Here is a 21,631-nt window from a genome sequence, read left to right as displayed (position 1 = left end):
TAAACATGTTGCGGCTAGCAGCTAATCTCAGGATTAGCTGAACTTTGGGTTTCCGGGCTTCACAGCTTATAACTGAAGAAAAGCTTTGTTCCGGAACTCCACTCTAAAAAAGTTGAGTCGTTTTTAATCCATCTTTATACCCACCAGCTTCCATGATAAATTGTATAGGCGGTGCAATTTCCTTTCCACTCACTCCTTACAGCTTCTTAACCAGGTAGTAAATGTTGTTGAAGGCATCTGCTCTCTAATAAATATAATGAGTTTTGGTAGGAGATGAAACATTCTGTTTAATATTCTTATGCTTTAAAAACCAAAACAGCAACAAGTGTTGTGGTTACTCATGCGGCTTGCTTCAGATGTCAGTGCAGGACAGGCTACTGCAAAGTAAATGAACACAGTTTATTTACACCTAGCAGGGGCTCATCCACACTGTGTTTGCAGCTGTTTGCGTAGTTCACATGACATTGCCCTCAAACAATAACAATCTTGATGCTTTCCCCAAGCAAAATCAGGTTTACCAGATATGGAGATAATCTGATTGGGGAAACTGCAATCACAGAAAATTTGTTTCAGTAGTTTTGGGTGGGTAGATCAGTTGTCATTCTGTTTCCATGCCTCCTACTTCCTCAATGCTTTCATTTCTTTCCTGGCTGTGCTTATAACTGTTTCCTGTGGCTCCTGAACTACATTTCCCCCCTCTGATCCCTCAGATTTGAACAAGGCAGAAAACTGCACTAGCAAACCACATTAAGAATTCCTACACCAGATACTGCATTATACAGTACTGCACAGCACAGCAAGTTAATCTGAAAAGTGTGCACTTAGATAATACAATTGCTTTCATCTCCAGCTGTGCTGCTAACTATTCCTAGCACCCCTGAACTGAGCATTTCCCTCCTATTGATACCTCAGATGTGCACAAAACCAGAAACCTACACAAGCAAACTAATATTGCACTTTTCTGGTTTTGTGCAAATCTGAGGGGCCACAGACCCGACCTCCTGGAAGAAACATCTCTGACACATACTGGGATGGTGAGGGGGGAAGACAGCAAGAAGGCCAGGGCAGTTCAGGCACACCAGCAGGAGTCAATCTGGTGCTGCTGCCGGGACACCCAAACTGAGCCGAAACAGCTGCTGCACCATTTATGCCAGAGATGGGTAACTTGTGGTCTGCCAAATATTGTCACACTTCAGTCCCCATCAGTCCCAGTGAGCATGGCAATGGTTGGAGATGCTAGAAGCCAGCAACATTTGGGAGGGCCACAGGTTCTCCCTTGCTGGCTTATGCCAAGTTGGTTAGTTTTTTCCTCTTTAAATGACCTCAGGCCTCTTTATTCTCTTCATCTTTGCTTAGCTGTAAGGGACCAAAAAGGAGAAATAAGGACAATGTGGCAAAAACTCTTTTTTCTCTAGTTCCCTTTAAATGCCCAGGACAGTCAAAATTTTACTAGACGTTCATAGAAGTTAATTAATAGCTATGCACAGACCTCCAACTGTGTCAAATTCTGGGGGAGTTAATCACTACTGTTTTGCACTAAAAATTAACTTCCCTTGGCCAAGTATGTAAATATATTACTGTCCTGGAAGATTTTGGAAGACTTGTCTGGTAATTGCTTGACCCTTCCTAGTAAACCGAAAAGACAAGACAGTTGCAGCCAATTTCAAATGTGAAAAGAGATATATGATCCTTAATTGTGATTCTGTCTTGTCTCCCATGCTATGAAACTGCTAGGCGCAGACATCCAGGGTTATGAGGGGAAGCACTGCCAGTTTTCTTGCCATCTGAATCAGGAGAGGCAGTAGATGTACTGTGGGCAGTGACAGACTGAACAAGGGCCAATAAACTATGACTGAATCCTGATAAGCTGAAGGTACTAGGGACACATACTTCTCATGTCCAGGAAACGGAAAGACAGCCAGATTTGGTATGTGTAGCACCCCCGCTGAAGGAGCAGCTACATAGCATGGGGTTTCTCTTTGGTTCACTGTTGTTGTTGGAGGTTCAGGTGATTGTGGTAGCAAAGAGCATCACTTCCCAGCTATGGCCCTTCAAAGAGCAAGACAACCTGCTATCAGTTACCTGGGTTCTGATGATCTCATTCGGATTATTGCACTTTGCCTAAGTGGGGCTGCACTCGAAAACAAACTGGAAGCTACAACTACTGCAGAATGTGTCTGCCAAGTTATTAAGTAGGGCAGTGATATATGACCTGGTATCTCTGACCCTAAAAGTTCTGCATTGGCTGCCTCTGTACTACTGGGTTTCAAGGTGTTGGCAACTGTTTGTAAAGCCCTAAAAGACTCAAGGTCCAAATATCTGCAGGACTGCCTCCTCCTTAAAATTGGGGGTGATGAGAGAGGCAGAGTGGTGACGCAGAGGCAGAGGACTCTGCTTCTGATCCCTGCCAGGATTCATGGTGAGAGGGTACAGAAAGGCCTTCTCTGTGGTGGAAACACAGCTTTGGAATGATCTTACCCTAGATTTTGTATTTATCTAGACATTTACTTTGACAATGAGATGTTTAAGCCTTAGTAGGAGTCAGTGTTTTGATGACTGATGATTAGCAGTCCTAACAAAGTCTACTCAGAAGTCATATTGAATTGAAGACAAATGGGGTTAGAATTATTATTTTATTTTTAGCTTGTGTATGTTTTTATTCATTTTCAATGTATTTTGCCTTACTGTTTCTTGTATATGACCCTGAGCTCCTTTGGATTCATAAATACCATAAATAAATTAATATTGCCAGTTGGAAGTGGTTTAGAACAACCCTGTAACACAGTTCTTTCGGATTATATCTCTTTTGCTTCTTGGGGGTTAGTTATTTATTCTCCCATTTTAATTCTACCCTTCCTCCTATGAGCTCAAGGCAGTATGCTTGGTTCTCCCACCCACCCTGTGAAGTAGGTTCGGCTGAGACATAGTGATTCATCCAAGATCATGCAGTGAGTTTCATGGCACTGTGGGGATTTAAGGCTGAAAGAGGAGCATAAAACAACCTTGTAACGTTGCCCATTGTTTATATCCCCACAATGCAGGTTGGGAGGTCAGGTTGAGAAAATAGCATTCAACAACCCTGTAGTGTTGTCTACTGCTAGCATGGCCCTGTTGTAACTGGGGAGATAACCACTGACAAGAGGGTGTCTTTGAACAGGAGGCAACATAGCACAATCAACATTGCAGGTCAGAGGTATGGTTGGTATGGATTTTCAGCCAAAATCCCTGCATACAAAACAGCCCACAGATTGCAGCAAAGGGCTATTTATTCAACTTCCCCACCCCCAATCTGAACATAGCTGTCAACTTTCAGATTTGAAAATAAGGGATCAGCAGCCTCAAAAATAAGGGATCAGCAGCCTCACCTGTCCCGGGGACAGTCTACGGGATATCTGGGATATCTAACAATCCGGGATAGCAGTGGGAAGCAGCGGAAAACGGCGCTGGAATAAGGGAATTTCCCGCAAAAAAAGAGGGAAGGTTGACAGCTATGAATCTGAAATCCTGCATTTAACTGCATGCAAAAGGCTTCCGTTCACATGGACGGGCGACTTGAAAGGGCTGCATTAATGGGTGTCGCCAGGTTTTTTGTTAGGGGGCAGGCTTTTGTTAGGGGGACAGGCCCTCATATGTTTATTGATTTTTACTGATTGGGGGGCAGCTACACCCATGGCTGCATTCAACTACTCAAGACTACACCTTAAATTAGAGGACACGACCTTAGATTCTTTATCTCAACAGGAGATATTCTGAGTAGGACTAAGGGCTCCTGTCTTTGCTTCTGTCTGCAGCCTTCAAGTTTTGGATTCCCCCACTGATTTCTATATAGACAATTCTAGTTCCACCCCGGGGAGAAGAGTGTAAAAAAGAAAAAGGCGTTTGCAAGCGAGAAACTTAAGAGATAGTCCACTTCCCTATGCCTTGCCTCTCTAATTCAAACCCCGCTTTTGCATTGTGCACTGGAAGTGAGTGCAGGAAGCCCGTTCCAACCCCAGAGCAGCAGGAAGCGACTGTAAAGGAGGCGCTGTAGAATCCGACGCTTTCTACGATTCTTAGCTTCAGACCATTCAGCTCCGGCATCAAACCTGGAAGTGAGCTGACGTCACGTCCGGCGGTTCCCCGTCACGTGACTGCCTTAGAAACTGTGGAACATGGCGGCGCCCGTGTCTCCGCCGTTGGTGGCGGAAGAAGGGCCGGCGAAAGTGAGGTAAGGAGGGCTCTGCGGAAGGGTCTGCTCCCCCTTATGGGGAGCTTACCGCACGGAGGGGAACCGGAGGTGGCGCTCGCTCGCTCGCTCATCCGCTCGCCTCAGCTCCCGGTCCCCACACGTGGCGCTTTCGGTGATGAGGCAGCTCGCCACCCCCCCCCCCGCCCCAAGCATAAGCTGGGCTGCTCCTGCCTCTGGTAGTGGAAGGTTGAGCTGGGCTTCATAAGGGCGGGAAGGTTTCTGCAGGAGCCGCTGGGAAGCCTGACATGCTGCGCGTGCCTCAGGTGCTGCTTAGCTCCGAATGGGTGGGATTAAAGTGTACCTGGGGGGGAGCCATGAGGCAGGCAGATGTCATTTGTTGTGATGCGAAGGAAGGGGGGGGGCGCGCCGCGGGGAACGTATAGGTAAGTGGTGAGCTTTGAAGCATCGCTGGGGCTTGAAGCGAACGCAAAACCCTTAACGCTAAGTGAAATTGCAAAATCGTTATGCCTTTATAGAGGAAAGGGTCACCGATCCGATACAAGAAAGTGAGAAAAATAATTGCCCCTTTTATGTGGATGCCTTTAGGCCTTTGGTATGCAGTTAAAAAGAAACCTTGGGCTATGCCAACTGTTGCAAACTCAACAGTAAAGAAGTGTTAAAGGAGTACAGTACAGTAATGTCTTCTTAAGGATTGGCACTGGGAAGTTTGGTACATTTTAAAACAAAGACATTGTACTTCTATAGTTGGTTGGGGAACTGCTGTTGAAACATTTCTTAGACTGGATAATTTGTATACATTTTGAACTAGAAATTGTATAGAACTGACAATCTGTGCCCAGTTTTTCTATCTTTTGCTTATTATTTGTTTTGTATTTTCCTCTATTTCTTGGTTGGAATAATAAGCTTGCATTCTTTCTTTCTTTTTTCCAAAAAATGTTTTGTAGCAAAATATTAAAACAAGTAAATTTAAGTGTTTATAATTCAACTTTAACATTAATGGCTGCAATCCCAGCAGCCTTTGAACTTTGAATAAATATGCGTAGGATTTTGCCATAAAAGAACCAGTTTACAGGGCAATCTTACACATGTCTTCACCAAAGTCCCACTGGGTTTGTTGTGATATACTTTTCAGTTTGCATTTCTTAGTGCAGAAAGTATTGATCTGATGTGTAGAGATCTTTCCTATTCTAATTAATTCAAGAGGGTTCTGGGGGCTTCTCTGTGTGAAAGAAAAAAGCAGGTGGTTTGTGATGTTTAGGTTATTCCTTCAGAAAAGCTGAGTACAGCTGGCTTAAATTCTTATCTCTTCTGTCAAGATTATGATGACTACAAAAATAGGCCAGAAGGAGCCTGGGTTTCACTTTCTCTATCTCTTTTCCTTCTGGTGTGGTGTTCTGTACATAGTATGCTTGGTGTTAAGGTTTAGACTTATAAGTTATTCTAAGCTTAAGTTAAGTCTGCTGCAACTGGATTTCTTATGGACTACGTTCAATCCTGAATGTATTGGATTTGTGACCATTATGCTCATTTGCCTTCAGTAGCAGTAAAGCTTTGCTAGATGAAATAATTGTCTCTGGTCTATTTTTGGGGAATCCTGCAACGTGTTTTAAGTTTTTACTTGGCTAACTATACATCGGAGTTCTGCTCTGGATCATTTTGAGTAGAATTCCATGGCAATACTATCGGAAAAAATAACATTTGTTTGTTGTTTTAATCCAACAAGAAAACATTGTTATAAATGTTTGTGTGCTCAACACTTGAGAAATCCTAGTTGACTGTTAGCTGGCCAATTACTACAAAAACAAAGAAGAATCTTTTTTCCATTTTCAGCCACAAAAAGTACAGAGCCCTTTTGAAGAAAGAGAAACGGAAGAAAAAGAGACAAGCACTAGCAAGACTGAGAGATTCAGGTAAAAGCTAAGTTGATGAACGACACAGATTACTTGTGAAATATAAGCTAAATTTCAGCTCTCAGAAGATGGTTGTCATTGGTATTCAAAAGTGTTTAAAATGTTGTTTTAGATTGAAAATAATGGGTAATTGTATTTCATTACTTGTCAACAAGGTTGCAGCCTCTTCATCTGATCACAGGTTGGGAATTGCAATTCATGACTGTGGCAATCTTGAGAACATAGGCTCTATGCATGCACTGGTGACTGTCTTGGACCTTAGATTGTGGTGGTTTGCCTCATGGCAAGGGTAAGCTATATTATATATTTTAAAAGAGGTATACTTTTTTCTCTTCAGAAAAAGGAGAGAAAGATGAACAGGTTTCTGAAAAGCTAGAAGATGACGACCTAGATGATGAAGAAAAACAACTCGAAGATGAAAGGTAAATTAAAATTATATATAATTGGCAGCTCTACTCTATGCATATTTACTTAGAATAAAGTTCCAGTGGCTGATATGCAATGAAATGTGATGGAACAAGAGGATGCCCCTATGCTATGTTAACATTGCTTAGCTAGCTCAACAGACCAAATGCAAAGGTGGTGGGTTGGATACAGACTTCACTTCCACCTTCTTGTTGGCAGAGGTGGGGTGACTTTTGCCAATTCCGCCCTCCCCTTCCAGCCCACTGCTGTTGTGCAAGTGAAGTGTAAAGTTGCAGTGTTTAATTGCCTGTTTTAGGCCATGGTCCCAAAGTTTGAGGAATTACTCTGCTAAATAGTCTTGAGGCTGCAACCCTATGCATAGCTATCCAGGGGTAATCTCCATTTAACATAGTGCTTTAAGTGCCAAGTAAACATGTATAAGTTAGCACTGTATGAATTGGAGCCTGTGCCCCCTACACAAGAGAGATCCCTGGAATTCTATTCCCAGGTTGCTTAGTCTGACACCATCATTATTACCTTTTAGACACCAGGCTATGTTTCCCCCTGGGTGCCCACACTTATTAGTAATTAGCTTATATGGTTTAGTCATGCTGCTGTTACTTTACTGCTGTGCTTTTGCTATTTTAACAGTACTTAATTTGAATATTATTATTTTAAATAGAAAGGCAGATTTTTTTTTTTAAGAAATAAAAACATAGTAAGTTTGATGATATTCAGTGATAACCCAGCATTCATCGGATTCTATTTGCAGGCAGAGGCTTCATGAGGAGTGGTTGCTGCGAGAAGAAAGGGCACAAGAAGCTTTTAAGATCAGGAAAGCAAAAGAAGAGGCAGCAAGAAAACGTCAAGAGGAGGAAGAGGTGCAGTATATGCTTTGACTACCTTTTTGGAGCAGACATTCTAAACATAAAAATAATTACTGAGGTCTTTATTTAAAAAACAACAACACCAAAAAGCAATGGTTGTGTGAGAGGACTTCTCTCTCCAGCCACCCATCACCTCCATCTGTCTCTGCTGGAAAACCCTGCAACCTGCTGGAGCAGGGTTGCTGGAGGAACTGCAGGGGGGGGAATGAGAACCAATTCTGTCAGAGGTGACTTTTCCACTGGCAGATGGACAGTGTTAGATTTCACACCTTCATTTTACCTTTGACTAATTTTGGAAAACACAGCACTAAAGTATAGTGGTTAAGGTTGGCTTATTTCTGGAAAAGTTTTCATCGATTGTTGGGAGGCTGATTTTAAATGATGAGGGCAAAGTTGGACTTTTAAGGCTAATTCAGTTCTGTGTTAACTGTAATCTGCACTTGGGGGGGGGGGGAGTTTACACACACCTAATGACCTATGTTGCTTTCTTCAGTATCTCAAAAGAAGTAAGTGACAAATTAGGTTACATTTATCACTTATTGGTTAAAGCAAATACCAACTAAAATTATTTTATTTGTTCAGCCTTCATGGAGATATTTAGCATAATGCCAGTCTCTGTTTGTTTTTTAAAGCAAAGAATAAAAGAAGAATGGGAGGAACAGCAAAGGAAAGAACAAGAGGAGGAGGACCGGAAAAAACAAGTGAAGAGAGAGAGAGAGGTGATTCCTGCTCTAGGAGGATAAAACACAGTGCATATCCTCTTACAGTAATAATAGGACTAAAAAAAAGAGTACAAAATGACATAGTGTTGGGACACGAGGGTTGAAAAGTTTTTCTTTCTGTGCTTCTGCATAACGTTGTAAATGGAACGTGCTATGAATAAGTGAGGCTGCAATGCTATACCTGCTTACTGGGAGTAAACCCCATTGAATTCAAAAGGATTTACTTCCGAGTAGACATGTATAAGAAAGCACTGTAAATGTAGGTGCACCCTTCATTATTTAGGGCAGTATATAAGTTGCTAATATTATTGCTGCAGTATCTTGACTTATTCCTAAGGCTCCGGGCAAATGCTTGTTATTTTTCATTGTTTTTAAAAGGCACAGGAAACAGAATGACAAAATAGAATCTCCCCTGAAATGTTCCATGAATGCGCCCAAATATTTTGTGCCCTCTGGCAGCCTGCTTCACTGCAGCTGGCAATTGTGATTACACTTCATGAGGGAGAAGGGACACAAACTCTCAGCAGCTATTCATACATTTGTTGCAAGCTGCCGCCAGGCTATCCTTCCCTGCAGTTCTGCAACTGGCAGAGGGAAGGGTTTCTTGTGACTATTGGGCCAGTCCTCACACACAGAATTATTGTTGGGAGGTTCTGGGCACAAGCTATGAATTCTTATGTTTAACTGTAGTGTAATCTCTCTAAAGAAACTGTAGCAAGTATACGTATACTAACTCCTTTTTAGAACTTAACTTCACAAGTAATTTTACTGCTGCGATTCCTTAACCATTTTTTCCACTCAAAGATGTTACAGCTCATCTTTACCTGACTCATTCATCAAGATGTATCTTTTTCTATAGCTTGCTGGGTGTGGGAAGGAACATAATATAATGCTTTCGGCTTATAGGTTAATTTGTTGAATGCCTTGCTCAGCATATAGAGAGCAAATGGAATTGTAGAGTTTGAAGGCACCCTGAGGATCATCTAGTCCAACCCCCTGCAATGCCAGAATATGCAGCTGCCCCACATAGGGATCCAACCTTCAACCTTGGCATTATCAGCAGCTCACTCTAACCAACAGAGCTATCCAGGCCCATGATTTGCCTCTTATTATGTTAGGATTTAACTGGTCCAGAACAAGATCAAATGAGATTATGAGACGGTTTTAGTTGACCAGCAGTTTGTGTAATGTATAGATAGCAACCTTGACTGAGTACTCCTCCTAGTATCTTTTGAAAGTAGATGAAATTGTGGGAAACGGTCCATTCCTTACTACTTCAGCAAAAGTATGATGTTGAGGGAAATTGCCACTTTTAGCTTTGATGGAAGTAATAATTTTATTTGATTTTCAAAACTTATATATCCCACTCTTCGTCCTAAGATCCCTGTCATTTTGTCACTACATAAATGACAAATTTACCATGAACTAGAAACCATCCATCAGCTTCTTAAAAATCTAGGTGTTCCTCTACATTGAAAAACCTGACAAAAAGGACATGTCTTCAGCTGGTGCCTGTAGCTAAACAATGTTGCCACCAACCAGATTTCTAGGTGGAGCCTGTTCTGTAGCTGGGATGCTATTTCTAAAGATGTTCATTTACTGATTCATCAGCCCCCAAACTTTCTCTGATATGGGGAAAGGTGCTGCCTTAGATAACTGGGTCCCAAGCAGTTTAGGGCTTTCTGCAGCAAGACTGGAACCTTGAATTGGGTTTGGGGGTTAATTGGCAGGCAATACAGATCTTCAATTGATATTATATGGTCCCTAGGCAGCATACCCAACAAGTCTCTGGTGGCTGCATTTTGCACTAGCTATATCTTCTGAACCACCTTTCAGGGCTGCACCAAGTTGAATGTGTTTCAGTAGTTTAAATGGGAGGCCACTGCAGTTTGAATCACAGCCACAAGACTACCCCTGTTGAGGAATATAGGCACTCTGTGCCACTGAAACCACCTTTGCTTCAGAGGGAATGCAACTCCATCCAGAACAGGCCACCTACCAAATCTGTGAACTCAGAAACGGTGGCGGAGCTTCATGCTCCGGAACTGGGGGGCAGAGAGCAGGTGGGGGTGGGGCAGGCGTGTGTCCTGGGGGCGGGGCGTGTTGCCTGTGGGGGCGGGGGGGGCAACTGCGATGGCACCCTGCCAAGATTGTGCTGCCGGGCGCGGTGCACTCCCCTCGCACTCCTCTTCCCCCACACTCCTCTTCCTCCGCCAGTGCTCAGAAACCAGTGCTCATAATTCAGCTTCAGTTCATTGGCCATTATCCAGCTCATTACAGCATCTAGACACTGAGAAACCAAGGGGGAAGATGTACACTGGAAATCAGTGCAAGCTGACAATTAAGCCAAAACAAGTGTGTGTATGTCAGGGGAAAGATATTATTGCTAAACTTGGGTGACTGGGTTCCTAAGGCACTCCTTTCTGATAGTCCAATAGAAAACCCAAAGCTGTTTAATAATTCTCCTTACTCTATTGGAAGCTTCCTTTTTGCAGGCTGAACTTTCAGTACGCTGGTACCCCGTTTCAGCACGCTGGTACTCAGCTTGAATACATACTGGGGCACTGAACTCTGGTTACACAGATATGATAGAGACTCTGTCCCTCTCAAAGACACCACTGCATTGGTGGCAGCAGGTGGACCTGGGTATGTTCGACCTTCTGGACATCACTGAGTAAACTTTCAAAACCAGGTTCTAGGCACAATCTTCACAGCAGAGTCTTTGGCATCAAATCCTTCAGGAGAAAATTCCATGTGATAAGAAACTGGATGGTGAATCTGGGCCACTCAACTCAAATAGATGTTGAGAAAGGTCTTCAAAAGGTGTATGCCTATGCTAAATCACTTGCAGGACTAGGCTGCTGTCTTTATTTGACTTGCAGATACTTGAAAATTGTAACAATATGGTAATACATTTTAACCTTCAGTTCTGTTTGCTCTTTAAGCTCTTTGTGTCAAAATTTTGGAATTGTGTCAAATAATGGGGGGAATTATTTAAATGTAACTAGAATGTTTTCTACATTTTTCTTTGGGCATTCTTAGTAACATGGAAGCTTTTTCCAGTTTTATTTGACAAAACTAACAGAACATAATATAAAACCTGAATATTATGGTCTTGACTGAAGAAACCAGATGATGTCTCCATTCAGGGTTTTCACTAGTCCTATGTTTGCACCATTTATAGGAAGCTGTGCAGAAGATGTTGGACCAGGCTGAAAGTCAGGTATGTTTAGAGCTTTTGAAAATGGATCACTGAGCAGCTCTTCTTTCTGGAGAACAATGGCAGCTTGTACTTTCATATGGGTTATGTAATTAGCTTGTATCGCGCCATACGTCTCTCTTTAACAGATTATACAATTCCTGACACAGGCTTGCCCTGCAGCTTGCTATGAATTTTGCCAAGAACTAGACTGTGTGGACCTCATCCTGGTCCAAAAATATGCTTTTTATTTTCTTAAGAATATGTGCTCAAAATCAACATGGAGCTGTTCGGTATCAGTCATTCAGAGATTCAATGCACTCCTGATATATAATTTTTAAGAGCTGATGGACCATGAAGATGCTCATAAATTTGTTGATGTGACTGAATTAGATTTCTGTGCTTTAAAGTGCAGTGCCCAGAAGTATTTTAGCACTCTGCATACACTCAACAGCACTTGCAGTTGGGCTACAATTCTATGCTCGCTTTCCTGGGAGCAAGTCCTGTTGAATTTAGTGGGATGTACAAGGCCTGTTGAAGCTTACTGGGATGCCTAACAAAAATTGTTCAGTATATTCAGTGTACAAGTATGTAAAGTTTCACACTTGTAAGTCAAAGTGGGTTAAACCTCTCCAGTCTTTTCTTTGGTCTAGATTTCAATATTTAAAGCAGACTTTAGTATTTCCCTAAACTGTTTGGTGACGTTCCATTTCAGTGCTAAAATTGTTTCTCCCCACCATCTTGCAATCATAATCACTCCTATTTTCATAGATAAATTGAATTTATTCATGACCAGTATTCAGTTTGTTAACATATAGAATGTTCTTGTTTTCTATAAAAAAAATCCAGGTAGAAAATGGAACCACCTGGCATAATCCAGAGCCCCCAGAGAATATGGGACGTGAAAAAGATTGTGCCAATTGCCCATTCTATATTAAAACTGGAGCTTGCAAATTTGGAGACAGGTAATTCAGTTCTATATGGGCCTTTTAAAAATATGACTTGCATTTTATTTTGCTGGGAATCTACAGGTGCATTACTGTTTCAATACTTCAGTTTAGCTCTCATTTTCACACAGTGATAGGAAAGAGATTTCTGCTTTTTCGTGTTCAAAAGCCTGTGAATGGAAACACCTTCCATTCATGGAGGGGAAAATATAGGATCTAAGTCGCTGTTTCTTGAACTGTTCCATTTTAAATGAAAGATCTAAATAACTGCTACTGCTGCTTGTATTAAAGCTCTAGTTTTTAATTTCCCTCGCTGCATATTAAGCCCATAAAAATTAGGAAAGAAGGACCGGCATAGCTAAAGGAATAAATTATGGATGGGACAGAATTGAGCCTCTTCAAAGTCTGAAGTTAATTATAGCTGTTGGAGAACTAAAATCTATGTTGGTGCTTGTGTTTTTAGCTTCATTGCAAATGCAACCTAGATTCTGAAATTGAGAAGCTGCGTTCGGGCCAGATTAATAGAGTTTTTGGCAAAAGAGAGATCTATCCACCTAGGTAATTCACACCAAAGTACACCTCCGGCAGAAATGGTGACTCCAGAAAGCCCAAATGCTTGTCCCCATGCTAGCTAACTAGACCTGGGGGGAATGTTACTTTCACAAGTCACAACTGAGACATCAAACAAAACTGCAAGCTAGTTTCGGTGAATTTGTCTACAATGCATCCAACTTTGTACTGAATTCTTTGCTTCCCCAACTTTTTCAGACAGATTGCTTGGGTCAAGAGTCTACAAGTTGCACATTATGAAATAGAATTGGGCAAGAATACAATGCATTATTTCAATTTTTATGCACTTCTTTTATAGAACTGTTTGTATGGTACATAACGGATCGTAATTCGGCCATGGGCTGAATGCTCCCCATGCTCAGTCTATACTAACCTAAGTTTTTGAATTCAAACCTTATAAGGTGCCTTGAGAACTTTTTATCGGATTGCCTATGCATATGAGGGACTAAGTATTTATGCTAAAGTGCGTAATATATGGTTGCAGCTTAAGCAGCTGGAATAAGTGCTTTCTTTCTTTCCTTCTTTAAGATGTTCGCGGAGGCATAACCATCCAACCTCTAGTCAGACACTCCTTATTAGGGGTATGTTTTTCACTTTTGGGATGGAGCAGTGTAAAAGAGATGACTATGACACAGATGCCAGCCTGGAGTACAGTGAGGAAGAAATGCACCAACAGTTCCTAGATTTCTATGAAGATGTACTTCCTGAATTCAGGAATGTGGGAAAGGTTATTCAGTTCAAGGTAAAACGCAAAATACTGTTTTGCTATTTCCTTAAGTAATTGCGGACTGAGATCCAATGTAATGTTAGTGCAAGAAATTTGAGAGCTGATGTTGGGCAAGTGGTAGCCCACAAGCTTGAGGTATCACCAAGTATCATAGTGGTTGTGCTTGGGGTCTCACAACAGCTTTTGCAAGCACAAGACACTCACTGTAACTCTTGTGCTACTCCAGAACAAGGCTTATGCTAGTGGAATGATTGTTGTGTGAATGGGCTGTCATATTTGGATATCATCCTAGGCATTCCTAATTTCCCTTTGTATGCAGATGTGGAGAGTAAAAAATTGGGGAGGAAGCAGTTAGATCAGGATCTCTACCATGAAGCACTCTTGTGTGTTTGTGTGTTCAGTGGGGGTGGACTCAGAACAAGTCCCTCTTAATTCCTTAGTTTTTCACACATGGCTTTTCCATTTTGGCTTCATTGTTGTTAAATAAATCATGACATGATGTAATATGTCATGTGTTGTTATTCATCTGAGGTTGCATTTTCCAAATCTTAAGACCTGCTAAGGAACAGGTGGTTGTTATTATATCCCCATATGTAAAACCACAGAATGCAAAGAGGGTGTACTTTTCTTTTTCCCATGACTGTATATCCCATTAAATCAAGGAAAAAGTAACACTTCTTACTTTGCGTTATGTGAGAGCTGTTTTGGAATGTGCAGTTGACGAATCACAGACAATGTTAAATACCGTATATTTTGCTCTATAGGACGCACTTTTTCCCCTCCAAAAATGAAGGGGAAATGTGTGTGCGTCCTATGGAGCGAATGCAGGCCCTTGGCTTCGCCGCAACGCACCTGTCCTGGAAGCCGGAGGAGGAACAGAAGGGTCTCCTGTTCCTTCTCCAGCTTCGCTGAAGGGCGCTGCACCTTCTCCCTCTCTGCGCAGTGCCTCTCCTGAGAAGGAAAGGCGCTGCACAGAGAGAGAGAGAGAGAGAAGGCGCAGCACCCCTTGAGCAACGCGCCTGTCCTGGAAGCCGGAGGAGGAACAGAAGGGTCTCCTTCTGTTCCTCCTCCCGCTTCGCAGTGACGCGCCTGTGCTGGAAGCCGGAGGAGGAACAGAAGGGTCTCCTTCTGTTCCTCCTCCCGCTTCGCAGCGATGCACCTGTCCAGCGAAGCGGGAGGAGGAACAGAAGGGTCTCCTTCTGTTCCTCCTCCCGCTTCGCAGCGATGCGCCTGTCCAGCGAAGCTGGAGGAGGAACAGAAGGGTCTCCTTCTGTTCCTTCTCCAGCTTCGCTGAAGGGCGCTGCACCTTCTCCCTCTCTGCGCAGCGCCTCTCCTGTGAAAGAGAGGCGCTGCGCAGAGAGAGAGAGAAGGCGCAGCACCCCTTGAGCAACGCGCCTGTCCAGCGAAGCCGGAGGAGAGGCGCTGCGCAGAGAGAGAGAAGGCGCAGTGCCCCTTCAGCGACGCGTCTGTCCTGGCTTCAGCTTTAGCCCTGCTCTTTGGGCAGGGGGAGCCTTCATCCCGCTGCCCTGAAGAGGCTTGGCACGGTTACCCCAGAAGCCAGAACAGCCACACGGTATCCCAGAAGCCAGATCCCTCTTGCTGTTCTGGCTTCTGGGGTTCAGAATAATTTTTTCTTGTTTTCCGCCTCCCAAAACTAGGTGCGCCCTATGGTCCGGTGCGTCCTATGGTGCGAAAAATACGGTATTTATAGCAATCGTAGTTCATGGATTTCACTTACACAGCACATTGTTCTTCAGGAAGATGGGCCTAATGCAGTGTGGGTTAGCCACACTGTGTGCCAGTTATTTATGTCAAAAATCTAGCTGAATCCTGAAGTGTGTGTTGGTTAGACAGAAGGGCTAGGTATCAGTTCTTGATGGTGACAAGACAAGCATTTGAATTTGACATACCTAGAACTTGAAAATATTACCTACATTCCAAATTGAATATACCCCCCTCCCATGCATTTGTTACCCAGTCAGCTTGCTCAGCTTGGGGTACAATAATAGGGATTCCACTTGTGTGCAGTTTTTAAAATGAAACTAAAACAAGTAAGACGTAACAACAACAAAACAACATGCCATATTCTCTGCTCCCCCACCTCCCTAGCCCTCAGTGGTACAGTTAAATTACAAATCCATTAAGAATTATTATGCTTATCAGTTTTGTTTCGTTGTGCAACTTGGAATAATCGGAAGTTCGGGTGTTTTGTTTACCCACTCCAGTGGAGATAAAGATCACCAGCTTGTTGCCATGATGTGATTTGATGTTCATATATCAATGTTATGATAGCCATATCTGTCATGGGATGGGTGATAATCTGTCTATCCTGTGATTGTTATTAATACATGAAAAAAGGCCACTAAACCATGAAAGAAAGTGTATTTTGTGTGCTATAATTAAATAAGGTATCTTGTAAACCACTCAACTAAAGCAGCTGTGTAAGGATACAAAGAAACTTCACTTCCTTATGTTTTTACCTGCTTTTGATATAGGTGAGCTGCAACTTTGAACCTCATCTTCGAGGAAATGTTTACGTTCAGTACCAAACGTAAGTATTTAAAAATTAATAGTTGGTAAACTGAATGAGAAATCATAAGGAAGGTTTATGTGGTATGGGTGGGTATATTGGTAAAGCTCTTTCCCAGGAAAGATGGCTAATTCTCCGTGTTGATGCAATATCACTTGATTGAATTGTATTGCTTTTATGAGGTTCTAATAATACTTTTTATTTTTAAAGAGAACAAGAATGTCAGCAGGCTTTTGCTTTATTCAATGGTCGATGGTATGCAGGTCGGCAGCTTCAATGTGAATTTTCTCCAGTAACAAGGTGGAAAACAGCTATTTGTGGTAAGTCAGTGAAAACCTCCAGGTCTAACAGCTAGTATCTTTCAGCCTAAATGTCTTTCATGTTATTGAATTATACATAAATTATAATTTTGAAGTGAATGCAACTGATAGGGTGTTGGCCCTATCGACACATTGGATAGTATCTTATTTGAAAGACCCTGTTCTGCATTAAGTAATAAATAAGTTTCCACACCTTTGAGTACATCAGGAGAAATCATCTGTATTCAAACCCACCATGCTACACCTTGGCATCACAGGATTAAGTATTTCCTATATTCAAAAATACAATTGTGAAACAGGGATTTGTACATATATATACACCGCACAAGAATAGCACCTATGAGAGATGATGCCAGGGCCCAGCAGTAGCAGCTGTTTCTGAGTCAGTGCATTTGCTAGAGCTGCTGGCTTCCACGCCCTGAATATGGTTCACTGATACCTCTGGTAGGGATGCCTGGGCCACACTGAGCTGTCTGATACAAGTTGATGGGCCTTCCGCTTGACTGCCGTGTGGTTAGACAGAAGCAGATATCGCAGTTGCTAGAATACACCTAAAAGTGAACAAGATCATATATGACTCTGATTCATACTTGCCTTTCTGTTGGGCAAATTGCCTTTACCCAAAGCTCTTGCTTTTTGTCCATGTGATATCAAGATAAGGGGCAATATCTAGCTGCAACTTCCAGCTTAGGCAACAGACTTCTGCTTGCACAAACAGGATTTGCTCTTCCTCCCCTGCACCACCTTAAAATCTGCAACGGGGACAGAATCCAACTGTGTCTTCAAATGCAACATTAGTTCCTACAGTTATTAAAACGAGACATGATCCACCCCTTTCACCCATACATCTGTGATAAGAAATATTATGCAGATGAAAATAAACATAGAAGTGTCCACTGAGTCTGTTTAGCTTTCAAAGGTTATAATTACGGTTGTCTTCAGACTTTGATAATCAGTTTCAAAATTGGTTTTCAGGTTTGTTTGAAAGGCAAAAGTGTCCAAGAGGGAAGCATTGCAACTTTCTTCATGTGTTCAGAAATCCAAACAATGAGTTCTGGGAGGCCAACAGAGATATTTACAATACCTCGGAATGGACCAAAGAGGCAAGTAAATATTCAGAAAGGAGAAATAGAGCGGGATACCATGAAAACTATTATAGCAGGTCAAGAAGAAGAAGTAGTCAAAGTCCAGATCACGCTTACAGCAAAAGAAACGGCGACTCTGAAAGGGAAAAGAGTTATCACAAACGTAAGAAAAGACAATTTCCTGAGAGGTCACGAAGTCGTGGAAGGCGACGGTCACGCAGTAAGAAGAGGCGAGGCCGGAGCCGCAATAGGAGCCCAACACGTAGCCGTAGCAGAAGTTCCTCTCGGTCGAGAAGTCGAGGTAGAAAACGATCCAGCAGCAGAGGCAGAAATAGTTGAATTTGTTGCTTAACTACCTTTCAAGATACTTGTGGATATAAAAATTTGGTGCTTACCAGAGCTGTTGCATACTAGAGACTTGCCTGTGCCCTAGAAATAAAGCTGACGTGGGCTATCTTTATTTTTTGCAATGATTATTTAAGGGTGAGAATACATCTCACAATCTTCAAAACTTGTTTACCCAATTATTTGTTATTCTGTCATGGAAGTCTGGTATTTTTTATAAACCCCCCCCCCCTCCATTCTAATGTAAAAAGTGTACCATAGTTAAGCAATTGTGCCAAGGTTCTACCTATCTTTTGTTTAGAAATTTGTAAATAAATTCAGTGCGCGATTTTGTTTCTTAAAATGCTAAAATAACTTTTTGGTGGATAAGATAGGATACAAAAAGCCCTTTTTTAAATTATTTAGAACTGTTAGGGCTAAGGGTGGGGGCAAAACTAACAAGGCATGGTTCTTACTCTGCAGCTATCATCCTTTGTTTGCATGTGAAATGTTTTGGTATACCAATTTAGGGAGTAGTTCAAAACAAGCAACTTGGCTAATGTGTTTTGGTCCAAGTATAAGTGGAAGGCAACAGAGCACACGATAAAACACATGTATACATAATCACACCTTTATGGATCAGCACAACCTACCCCAAAGTGTAAAATACAGCTCTTATTTCAGGGGGTATTGCTAGGAACAAATGACTGCTGTGTGTGGAGTCAAGAGGCTGTGTTTTATACTGTATTTTTTTCTTGCTTGTAAGTATAGGAAAAGTTTAGTATTACTGGCCTCTGAAGACGTGTTTGCTGTTCTGATATTGGAATACAGATCTAAAGCACTAATGTGCATCCTCTTATATAAGACGAGTTACTGCAATTCTTTAGGTCTTTATCAGAATTGGGAAATGGGTTGCCCAGTTTTAGCCCCGCTTCAGACACCTATTAGCCATATGGATTTATTTCTGTAATTATTTCTTGTAGTTTGCAGGATCCACCTGGGACTCTCTTCTAAACTTCAGATCCTGAGTCATGTATCATTCAGATTAAAACACTGTGCAAAAGCATAGCTCTCAGGTGTTTTAGTGCAAGATGTTTAGCAAACATCAGCTGCGAGTAGACAATCTCTTTTTGGAATGCGGGTTTCTAGAAGTTTAGCCAGGGGTAAAAAATAGTAGGTTGAGGGGGAGCTTATGTGAAAGTTATTGAAAGCTGTTTGCCTAGAAGCATTATTCATGGTTTTCTGGTGCCTGGAACTTACTGCCAAGGGGGTTTACATAAGCCCTATTCAGCTGTCTTATGTGTTTACAATTCCAAAAGGGCAGAAAGCGGGGATGTGCTTCCTGATTCTGCTCCTTTCATCCCATCATATTTGGCAGTGGGGAGCTGCTGTAAGGTATTTGTGCAAGTTACAGACATAAATGTATGCAGAGTTCACATATAGCAGTTAACCAAACTACATGAAAGGTGTATAGACGGGGCCAGGAACTGAAATCCTGCTCCATTTCCATGTGTAACTGAGAGCTGAAAAGCAGGTAACCAAGAACTGCCACAAACAGTTTACAATAGATTTGAAGAGCACTTTAAATTAAGGTGATGTTGCCCTCATACTTTTTAAAGGTATAATAGGCTTCTGGGTCTAGGAGAGGCACATACTGAGAATAATTATTTCTGTATATTACATCACCAATGAGGATTACTGGTCTTTTTTATTCATTTAGGGTAGACACACCACACCTATGAAAAGTAAAAATTTGGTATAGTATATTAAACTACCCTGAGTTAATCTCAAAAAACTTCATTCAATAGGTATAGAATAAAGTTGTACCAAAAAATTCTTACAGCAGTAAGAAAAATCCATTTTATAGTGTGAGAAGAGTCTCATAAAGAGAACTGTCTCCCCACCACCTGAAGAGCGTGGCCTGAAAAGAGCACTGAGGGATTGTGTCTTGGCCCCATGGTCCTTGTACTTTGGTGTGCTGCAGGACACAATTATGTTGCCAATGCTGTTTAATAGCTATGTTAGGAGCAGTCATTCACAGCTTGGGGCAAAATGTCATATGTTGACGATACTCAGGCTCTAGATTTCTTCATATCATGAGTCAGGAAAGGCAGAGCCTAGTCTGGAATGCTGTCCAGGGGCATTTGTGGAATGGATGGGTAATAAGCCAAGCTTAAACCCAGGGTAGTTCCAGTTCCAGGAGATGGATTGGCCATCTTCCTGTCCAGGATGGGGTTACTCTCCTTTTGTCAGAACAGGTGCATAGGTTGGGGGTGTTCCTGCATCCATCTTTGCTGCTGAGGCTTAGTGGCTAGGAATGCCTTTTACCTGCTATGGTTAGTGTTCTAATCACAGCCCTTCTTGGACAGGGATAACCTGGCTACGATGATTTATACATTGATAACCTCGACTTATACTATTGCAATATGCTCTTATGTGCCCAGCCCAGAAGCTCCAACTGGTACAAAATACTGTGGCTAGACTGTTAAAAGTTAAGCTACTGTCAGCACATACCTGGCGCTTAAATGTTTTCACTGGCTGCCCCCGTTACTAGGACAGGGTCAAGGTTCCTATGTTAATTTGCAATATCCTTAACCCTGATATTCTAGCCTGATCACTGAGATCTTTGGTGAAGTCTCTTTTGGTGGCTCAGATGAACAGCTCACAACTACTACAAACTGCATTCAACTGAGATCCTTGCTGAACTCTTTTTTGCTTCATCAGTCGTTTTACGACTGTGTTGGCTTTATGATGTTAATTGTTCTCGTTTTCCTGACTCATTTTCTGTGAACTATTTTTATGCACATCGCCGAGCAGTACAAATAATCACTTCTATTTCTTTACAAGTAAATACGAACAAGAGACCATACAGAGCAGATTGGGTACTGGAGCTGGTTGCTGGAGAAGGAAAAGAATGGCCATTATTCAGTCACAAGACATTTGAGAGCTAACACAGTTTAAAGAGCTTCTCCCTCATCCAATCACATTATTTGCAACCCTCTTCCCCCAAAAGACAGGATCTGCTAAGAGTACAATCAACTACAGTAATTGTCAGGGTGGGGTGGGGTGGGGATAGCTTTTATATGTTCCCCAACCTCAAGAGCTATATGCAAAGTTTATTTTGGAGAATAAACAAATAATAATCACAAATAAGGTAAACATTTTCTGCTGTAATCAGAGCTGTAGGTGTGGTACAACACGACTGCATTCAGCATCCTTGGAGTGCCAGAGGGAGTGCTAGCTTGGTGTGGCTGTAGTCTTAGGGCTACACAATTATGCTTTAATGGATGGATTATACCTGCTGAAGACTGCAAATCAGAGAAACTAGACATTTATTGTGGTTAGGGATATGGCTTCAACAAGCTGCTCAGCTCTTACCTCCCTCTCCATGAACAATTTGCATAAAGTAGTAAAAGTGAATTACACAGTGGAATAATTTATTCTCGTCTCACAATCTAGACTTTGTTTTTACAAAACACCCACATCTTTGACTTCGGAGGTAAATATATACCACTGGGAAACATTTAAAAGTCAACTTCGAGCCCTGCAGTTCTTTAAAAACAAAACAAAACTCTAAACTTCTAAAAAGAGTTATTTTGGCAGGCTACTTACCCATCAGTGTTCGAAACTCCCATTGTTCTCGGCACATTAGTGGCAGGGAAATTCATTAGCGTGAGCAGTTTCTGAGCTCTGAGCGCCTAAGATTTCAGATTAAAACTGCAGAGTGGAAGGAAAGGAGGACCTTTTTCTGCCTCCACACTTCCAGCTACTCTCTGAAGACTGGAGAAGAGAATATTAGAGGGGTGGGCAGGGGAA

The 21,631-nt window shown here is 42.1% G+C and overlaps 1 protein-coding gene across 2 annotated transcripts; it reads left to right on the top strand.

Moving 5' to 3' along the window:
• Positions 1–4,098: 4,098 nt before the first annotated feature.
• On the top strand, positions 4,099–17,951 carry ZRSR2 (zinc finger CCCH-type, RNA binding motif and serine/arginine rich 2). Of its 2 annotated transcripts, none has more exons than XM_053387157.1 (11): positions 4,099–4,207; positions 6,020–6,099; positions 6,437–6,521; positions 7,277–7,385; positions 8,024–8,110; positions 11,298–11,336; positions 12,162–12,277; positions 13,358–13,571; positions 16,052–16,107; positions 16,297–16,406; positions 17,382–17,951. In XM_053387157.1, the coding sequence occupies exons 1-11, from the start codon at positions 4,152–4,154 to the stop codon at positions 17,828–17,830; spliced, it is 1,401 nt and encodes a 466-aa protein (XP_053243132.1). In that variant the 5' UTR covers positions 4,099–4,151; the 3' UTR covers positions 17,831–17,951. The 2 variants fall into 2 exon arrangements, with proteins under 2 accessions (XP_053243132.1, XP_053243133.1); XM_053387158.1 differs by lacking the exon at positions 4,099–4,207 and adding an exon at positions 4,357–4,611.
• Positions 17,952–21,631: the final 3,680 nt, after the last annotated feature.

This window comes from Podarcis raffonei, chromosome 4 (assembly GCF_027172205.1).
Source record: "Podarcis raffonei isolate rPodRaf1 chromosome 4, rPodRaf1.pri, whole genome shotgun sequence".
Lineage (NCBI taxonomy): Eukaryota > Metazoa > Chordata > Lepidosauria > Squamata > Lacertidae > Podarcis > Podarcis raffonei.
The sequence above is the reverse complement of the archived record's forward strand: the minus strand, read 5'-3'. Positions and strand labels throughout refer to the sequence as shown.